An 8,453-nucleotide genomic window follows, 5' to 3' on the forward strand; every position below is an offset into this window, starting at 1 on the left:
GTTCTTAGTTACTGTGGCAATGAAGCCCTGCCATTTCCCATCTTAAGATGCCTGTTTACTTGTGCAGGGTCCTGGAATCTCACTGTCTCTAGTTTGGTGGCTCCACTCTCCACTCAGGTTACACTGCTATGCAAAGTGTCACCTGGATCTCATAGACTCCCTGTGAATTGTACAAGGTTCTCACACCTAATACCGCCCCCAGTCCAGAAGGGCGGCGCTGTGTTGAAGGGAGTGTACCTTTGTCTCCAGTGCATCGGCGCTCTGCCTCAGCTCGTTACGATCTCTCTCTGACTTCTCCAGCCTCCTTCTCAGCGCTGTGATCTCATCCTAATAACAGACAAGCAATCCCAGCTTCACTGAAAAGACATTTCAGGAAAGCAGCTCTGCATTGCGACTCTGTATGCAGATGCAGCATCTCAGGGAAAGAGGACAGTATTACAAATTGCTAATAAAAACCACAAACATTTAAATTGTGATACAGATCCACTCCCCCTGCAGTAAATGAAGCCCAATACAAGCTGATGTAAAGCCCCTTCCTGCAATCTGCCTGTTTCAGTGCAGCTATCAACACTGTGTGTCAGCTGTACTGCTGACACACAGGGTGCTTCCCTGCTACCCTGTCAGACACATCTGCATGGCTTCTCAGACACAGCCTTACGCTAGCCCTGAGCAGCATAGCTGCAGGTCTGCATCCACCATCACCCAGCTCACCTGTCCCACGTCTCCCCCCCTCCCCCTGTCCTTCTTAGGGGAGAGGAGAGCGTTGCGAAGGAACGATCCACATGCACACAGACAGACAGTGAGAGAAGACTGCTGCTTCTCCTTCCCAGCCCCTTCCATCGAGCGCTCTGATTCCGCAGCCCTGCCTCTCTGACTCGCAGCGTCATGGGACACAATGTGAGTGGAGCAGCCAAGAAGCCAAGGTGCTTTCAGGAGGGATGAATGCCTCCTCTTTTCATTATACACAGCTCCCCGGTCAGCTCAAGCTTTGACGATTCATTACTGGAGAATTCCCTGACAGACTATGCTGGCAGTAAAGCTCAGACGTTCTGATGGTTAATATGATAGGACCCCCTTTCTAAAAGGCTGCAGCAGAAAATATAAATTCGGGGGCGGGGAGGAAAAGGAAGGGGGGGTTCCCCCCCAGGGGGGAGAGGGGGGTTGAGGGGGGGTAGGGGGGGACGCTGCTGACTGGGAGATTGCATGAAACTAAAGTTTAAAATTGAATCTAGTAAAAGAAAGGATTCACTTAAACATAATTGTAATGTAATAATAGAACAATCTAATTTACTGTTTCTAATTTACTGTTTCTAGGGACTGGCTGAGCTCCCTGTCTGAGCATCTCCGAGGCCCCTGTTAGGAAGCGTACCTCCTTGGCCCTGAACTTGTGGTCCTCGATGTTGATGTCCAGTAGGGGGCGCACTCCGCACAGCAGTCTCCACCAGCTCCAGTCCCGCACCCCTGCCAGCTTGCGCAGATTCTTCTGTATGCAGCGCACTGCCAGCTCCCGGACCTGCAGACAGGGAGGGATTACATATTCATTTTTCAACTGTATTTTCCACCCCTTTATGTATATATCGTTTGTGTCTCTGTGGTTATTGCTGGATTATTTATAACTAGAGTCAGCAAGTTAATGTGCTGAGTTCTTTCTGTGACTCGTTTGTTTAATTGTAATTAGAATTGTTATAACTGCAGCGTCATGGTAACTGTTTATTAACAGCACGGTACAGCAACAGTTATGAAAGATCCCACCTTGGGCTTGGATTTCTAATACATTTTACTTTCTATTTTCTGTTCAACTCTAAACTATTCCCACATCAGCCCATTCTCTTACGTACTCTCATTACATAAGCACATGTGCCTGTTTGCGTGTTTATAGGGTTTGAAGGATGCTGTCTGCACCTCATTGCTGTTAACAGTGTTTCTTTTCTCCACCTTGAAACCCACATCGCTATTGTGCTCAAACATTAGCGTGCACTTGCAGAGTTAGTCTTAGGCTAAGCAGCTGGAAGCGCTGGTGGTCGAGGTGGCAGGGTTTGGAGTGAGGGTAGGGATCAGGGGTTTGGGGTTAGGGGCAGGGGAGAGGATGGGAGGGTAGACTGACCTTCATGTAGTGGTAGTGCTGGCAGGAGAGGTGGCAGGGTTTGGGGTGAGGGTAGGGATCAGGTGTTTGGGGTTAGGGGCAGGGGAGAGGATGGGAGGGTAGACTGACCTTCATGAGGCGGTAGTGCTGGCGTGAGAGGTGGCCCCGGCTGGCAGCCTGCAGCAACACCAGAATGTGGGTGACGAGCTTCTCCCTCTGCAGCTCCAGAGAGGACAGCACTCCATGTTTCAGAAACACCTGAGGAGTGGAACAGGAACAAGAGAGAGCAGGGTGAGAGGAAGAGAGGAGGAAGAGAGAAGCAAGAGAGGGGCAAGGCAAGGGGAGGAGAACAGTGGAGCGAGACAGGAACAACGTCTATCAAAAGAACAAGAAAGGGGAATCTTGTATTCAGGCTGGATCCGTCTGTCTGTCTGTCTCTCTGTCCGTGTCTCTGTCTGTGTCTCTGTCTGTCTGTCTGTCTGTCTGTTTCTCTGTCTCTCTGTCTGCCAGTCTGTCTGTCTGCCTTCTAGTCCATCACAGTCTCTCCGTCTCACCTGACTCAGGCCGACCGCAAAGCTCTTCTTGGCGAGGTCCAGCTCTGTCAACAGCTCCTGCACGGCCTGCAGGGAGAGGATTAGAGAGGATTAGGATCTGTACTTTACACCCCACAGCAACCCATAGCCCCTTTCTAGCAGAGGTATTCCCCATCGCCTGGGGGGAGAGGAGTAGGCTGTCTGTACTCACAAGGTGCAAGTGAAGAGATCATTGAGAATCATGCTGTTTCTCTCTCTCTCTCTCTCTCCCCCAGTATTTCTCTCCTACCTTCCTCTCGTCCGTCCTCATGAACACGGAGCCGTACTTCTTCATGATGGGCGGGGCTAGGGCCTGAAAGCGGTGTCTGAAATCACTGAGCGCCATGTGATCGGGGTACCCTGGAGAGAGAAGGGGAGGTTTGCATTGCACTCGTCCACTGATTTGGTCCTAGTATCACTGATAAAGTCTAAGCACATTACAGTTGCATGGTAAATGTGCCTTTGCCCTGGTTATGCTAACATTTACTAGAGTTTACCATGGCTTTCCATGATTTTTTATTTTTCTTTCTTTGCTTTACAATGCTTAGATTCTGATTTATTACACTAAGTTGTGCTTCTATTATGGGAAATGTATACACATGCTCCTCTGCTCTGCTCGGCTCTGCTGTGCTCTGGTCGGCTCGGGTCTGCTCTGCTCTGCGTGACCCCGCTGTAACCTCGCTGGCTCACCAGTCCTGTAGAGCTGCACAGCCTGGAGCAGCTGAGCAGCGTGGAGCTGAGTGCGCATCACTGCCACCTCCAGGACAGGAGGACTCTTCCAGTCCACTCCGTCGAGCTCCGAGCGAGGCAGCAGGCAGTGCAGGTACAGGGTGCGGGATCGCTTGATCAGGTTTATCAGGGCGTCCTGAGAGAGGGGGGTATAGAGAGAGAGAAGTGAGGGAGTGAAACCGATCCTCCTGCCACACAGTGCCGTGCCAAGGTTCAAATCCGGAAGCTCAGCTGGGGTATATATAATACCTCATTTCCTATCTATCTGTCCCCTGCCCTCTTTCCTGCCTCACCGCCTGCAGCTTGACCAGGGCACACAGCGATCTCCTCCTGACAGACGCCAGCCCACTGCTGAAGGTTTTTCTCACGCAGCCCGTCCGCTGCATAGCCTGCTGGGAACTGCCCTCCAGACCGCCAACCGAGCGGCACATCGACATGACCTTGGAGCGCGGGGCGAAGAGGGACCGAACCATCGGACTGGGGCAGAGGGGGAGAGAGGGGAGAAAAGCAGGGAGGGGGGGGGATAAATAAAGGAGATGGGAGGGAGAGAGAGAGATAAGAAAGCTTTCATCAACCTCCATGCCAAAGAATGACAGGATGCAGTGATGTATGTATTGATAATATATAAAAAGTGGCTCTTCCATGTCAGTCCAGTCCAGGAACTTCAGTATTTCAACAATGCACTGACCCATCATTTGTACAATCAAGGAGCATGCTGGAGCAATGGACTGGACCCCCAGGGAGTGGGGAACTCACAGGCTGGACTCCTGCAGGATCTGTCCAGCGTTGAGGGCAGACAGGTTGGGCTTGGCCCGGCTGAACCAGCCGCTTAGGTCGTAGCGCACGGGGTCCCTGCCCAGCTGGTGCGAGATCTCACACTGCAGGGGCTGCTCACATTGACGCACTGCACAGGGGGCTGAGAGAGGTGGGGGGAGGGTAAGGGGGTTAGACAAGTTTAATTACATGGACAACGATTGAGTAGACCCAATACATGAATGGTTAAACAGACAGACAGACAGACAGGCAGCTGGTCCTTACTTTCATCGTCGCTGGGCTGGCTCTGGTAGTAACTGCAAAGTCGTTCAAGTACTACAGCTTCGCTGGACCCCGGGGTCAAAACCTCCTCATCCAGCACCCAGAGCAGCCCCCGAGGCTCATCCCCCTGCCCAGGCACAGGGCCTTTCACCTGGGGAGAGAGTCAGGGGAGAGGGGTTAAGAGGTAGGGGTCAGAAACATCTGCACACGCACATACGCATCTAATGCATCCTGCCACCTAATAGGAAACGCAGAGCAGATGCTTGTCCAACCCTTTCAAATCTGCCTTTTCCGTTTGTTGTCTTTGATCTTCCGGCATTGCTGTGCTTGGATCTCCTACCTGCAGTGAGGTCTGGTCGATCACAGAAACCACTTTGGCCGGACTGCTCTCTGGCTCCTCGAACTGCACTGGAACATTCTCCTGGGAGAGTAAGAGGTGGGGGCAGGGAGAGGGAGAGGGAGGGAGAGAGACAGACAGGACATGTCCGGTCACATTCGTCTGAAAGCTTTTGAAACCTGAAGACCCCCCCCCCCCCCCCACTTGTCTGTATCTCTGCAGTGGGGTGCTGAAGCCCCTCTCCCCACCTGTCTGTATCTCTGCAGTGGGGTGCTGAAGCCCCTCTCCCCACCTGTCTGTATCTCTGCAGTGGGGTGCTGAAGCCCCTCTCCCCACCTGTCTGTATCTCTGCAGTGGGGTGCTGAAGCCCCTCTCCCCACCTGTCTGTATCTCTGCAGTGGGGTGCTGAAGGTCCCCTCATGGTAGAAGGCCTGCAGCCGTTCGTGCACGTAGTTGTGGCACAGCTCCTCGAAGGTTCCAGCGCGCTCCTTGTTGCCGTGGCGAGGGTTCAGGAAGCCGGGCGTATCCACCACCATGATGGAGGCCAGGGAGAGCTGCTTGGAGGAGACCGACCTGAAAACAGCACACAGGAAAAACCCTAGGCTTCAAACACGGCCTTCCTACTGGTCCTGTCTGCTCCCCTCAAACCCCCCCGGTACTGACCGTATTGGTGCAGTCTGCTCCCCTCCACCCCAGTCCTGTTGGTCCAGTCCTGTCCTACCTGTTGATAAGGGAGACCACCATGGTGAAGAGCTCCTCGTAGAGTCCGACCGCCATGCCCTCCACACACTCCGCTCCGGACAGCTTGGGACCTGCGGCACCAGAGACAAGCCAGTGAGACACTGCAGATACCAACAAGCAAAAAAAGAAGTTTAAATGAAAAGTGTTTCTCTCCGAGTCCTATATGAATATGTGCAGGGTGACCGTGTGAAAGCTGCACTGCCTCCCTGTGCCTCTACCACACTCACACACACAGTCCTGCGCTCACTCGCGCGCTCTCTCTCCTTGCGTACCATCAGCGCTGTCCCCGCTCTCAGTGCTGTGTCTGCTCGCGGCGCCCCTGGTGGCCTGCTGGAGGATGTGTTTCAGGTGGTGCTTGAACACGGCGGTGGACAGCTCCTCCCCCTCACAGCCCAGCACACTCGCAGCGTTCTGAGCACACTGGAACCGCAGGAACTGCTTCCTGCCCACTGCCATCAGGGAGAGAAAGAGGGGGTGGGAGAGAGGGTGGAGGAGGGGGAGGGAGAGAGGGGAGTTAGAAAAGAGGAGATAGGGAGGAAGAGGGGAGGGAGAGAGGGGAGTTAGAGAAGGGGACAGAGAGGCAGATTTAAATTGCCTTTGTTATAGAAATGCCAACTCTAATCTCATGGCCCTGTATCCAACCTGCAAAAAAAAAGAAAAGTGAAGAGAGCCAGCGAGCCAGCCAGCCTGCAAGTGAGGCTGTCCCCTCAGGTGTTGAAAACACTGAGCCAAACTTTCCGAGGCCAGCTTCCTGAATTGCACTCAGGGCTGCTTTCTGTAATCATGCGGAATCAGGCTTTTCAGAGCAGCCTGTCCACGTGAGAGTGCAGTCTGAGGTCACACCAGCTAGTTGTAGCACAATGAGGAGAAAAAGTCCCTTCCAGTTTTTGCCTCCCTAACCCATGGGAGCAGCAGAGCCAATGCCCCCTTAAAAGAGAAATGATTTTAGCCACCTGTCTCCTCTCCTTCTCCATTGCACTCCACTCCACAGCCTAAGCTGACTCAGGAGGAATAGCCCACTGCTTTCCAGACAGTTTAATATGAATTATGTAATTGACTTGGAGCCTGCAAGCTGACCTTGTTAATAAATATGATGTGTGAGAGATAGCTGGACTTGACTGCAGGGGAATCTCTACTTCAGTGCAGTTTGGAGTCCAGGCAGCAATTACTCTGAGTTACCTGGAATATGAGGAGGAGAGAGGGGGGGGGGGAGAGCAAGAGTGAGAGGGAAAGAGAGAGAGGGAGAGGGAGAGAGAGAGAGAAAGAGAGAATGGAGAGGGAGGGGGAGAGAGGGAGAGAGAGAGAGAGAGAATGAAGGAGAAGACAGGAAGAGGAGGACTGGGAGCAATAACAGAGATAGAGAGAGAGAGCAGGGTGGAGGGAGGGAAAGACTGCAGTATGTGTTTGTGAGAGAGTTTTAGAGGGGGTGGTAGCTTGGTGTTATTGGGGTGGGGAGCAGCAGTTCTGTCTCCAGACTCTACTCCCCTCTCCTCAGCATTGCTGGAGAGGCGCTCTGCTTCGAAACACGTGGAACACTGCAGCAGACCGGCTCCAGCTTAAAATAAAATCACTGCAGCGTGAAGACTGACAAGAGATCAACCCCTCACAGCAGGGAGCAGAGCAGCGAAGAGAAACTGCAGCTCAGCCCTGAACTAGCAGCAAAGGAGCCTCTCATCACAATGAAACTGCACTGGAGACATGCGCTGCCCGCATTCACTGATACACCAGCACGCTGGGTAATTACTTACAAGGGGCAAGCTGCCGCTAGGGGGCCGACATGCTAGCACAGGTTTTACAGTTTTGTTTCTAGTAAGATTTGGAAGGCTCATGTATGGACAGTGTTGTGTGATGCTCTGCTGCTGTGGAGTGTGACCCATGTGATACATGCCACCTCTTTCCCTTTAACCCTGGCTGCTCCTACCTTTGCAGACCCCCGCTGCCCCCAGGTGGTATATTCCGGCTAGCACGTGCCAGATTGCTCTCTGCTCATTGGCTGTGAATCCCAGCGTTTCCATGGCAGCCACCAGCCTTCCGAACGCCACGGAGGCTTTCTGTTTCTCTTCAGTCTAACAGAGAGAGCAACAGAGTCACAATAAAACAATCCAATACAAACACAGTGATACCAACAGAACCAGCCACCCCTGTTTAAAAACTGAGCTCTGAGGGGTCCGAAATACATGGTTAGGGGCAACACACGGAGGGTATACAGTCAGAACTGATGGCGGAGCGGCCCCTAACCCTGGATTTTAGACTAGAATAATACATAGCTCAAGACAAAGAAATGGACAGGTCTTACTGTGCCCTCGTTGCTTTTTTAGAATAAAATAATGAATAACGTCGCTCAATAAGTGAGGTGACTTTCTGCAGCGCCACGGTGTGCATCGGCACAGCCACATAGCAGCCAGTTTCTGTATGAATCTGAGTAAAAGAGGAAGGTTCATTCCGCTCACTCTGAATTCATTCATTACCCCCCAGCTTTCCTGCAGCACGGTTTCTGTTTGCAGAGAGGAGGCAGCGGGCGAGCGCCAGTCAGTCTAACAGCTGGTCTGGGGGCCTCTCTGGCTGTCCGTACAGCAAGCAGGATGGCGCGGGTGTTGCACTGCAAACTAAAGAACTAAATAAAGAAGTGCAACTCTGCCTGCTGTGCTCCCGGTTAGGGAAAAAAGACTGGGGCCAAGGCATTTCACAAAGTCTTCAACCTGCCTTTGAAGGGTTTACCAAATCCTTACACTCATTTCTTTAAAGGAAGAGCGCTTTCACTTAGAACAAGGAGTTTCTTTGAACCAAGGTATTTCTACTCTCTGAAGGACAGCAGGCTCTCTGTGTGCCTGACTGAGATATGGTTTGTTAGATGGAAAGATGGTTCGTTAGAAGTCTGGTTCTTTACCTTCGTTGGCGGCAGGATTCCAAACGAGCTGCTCTCTGGCATCTGGTGCAAGTGTAGCTCTGTCCTGAG

General features: G+C 52.4%; 1 protein-coding gene across 1 annotated transcript in view; it reads right to left on the minus strand.

Annotated features, from left to right (window-relative positions):
• LOC121297068 (unconventional myosin-XVIIIb-like) overlaps positions 1-8,453 on the minus strand; it is a gene marked incomplete at its 5' end in the record, with an annotated part of 25,889 nt that extends 17,436 nt beyond the window's left edge. Inside the window, 15 exons of the mRNA XM_041223079.1 lie at positions 238-327; positions 1,370-1,513; positions 2,213-2,341; positions 2,638-2,703; positions 2,906-3,015; positions 3,346-3,520; positions 3,678-3,861; positions 4,141-4,300; positions 4,423-4,570; positions 4,760-4,840; positions 5,137-5,329; positions 5,478-5,568; positions 5,770-5,946; positions 7,419-7,563; positions 8,385-8,453. Coding sequence (XP_041079013.1) covers positions 238-327; positions 1,370-1,513; positions 2,213-2,341; positions 2,638-2,703; positions 2,906-3,015; positions 3,346-3,520; positions 3,678-3,861; positions 4,141-4,300; positions 4,423-4,570; positions 4,760-4,840; positions 5,137-5,329; positions 5,478-5,568; positions 5,770-5,946; positions 7,419-7,563; positions 8,385-8,453 — 1,962 coding nt within the window. The remainder of the gene's footprint in view (positions 1-237; positions 328-1,369; positions 1,514-2,212; positions 2,342-2,637; positions 2,704-2,905; positions 3,016-3,345; positions 3,521-3,677; positions 3,862-4,140; positions 4,301-4,422; positions 4,571-4,759; positions 4,841-5,136; positions 5,330-5,477; positions 5,569-5,769; positions 5,947-7,418; positions 7,564-8,384) is intronic.

Source organism: Polyodon spathula, chromosome 22, assembly GCF_017654505.1.
Source record: "Polyodon spathula isolate WHYD16114869_AA chromosome 22, ASM1765450v1, whole genome shotgun sequence".
Lineage (NCBI taxonomy): Eukaryota > Metazoa > Chordata > Actinopteri > Acipenseriformes > Polyodontidae > Polyodon > Polyodon spathula.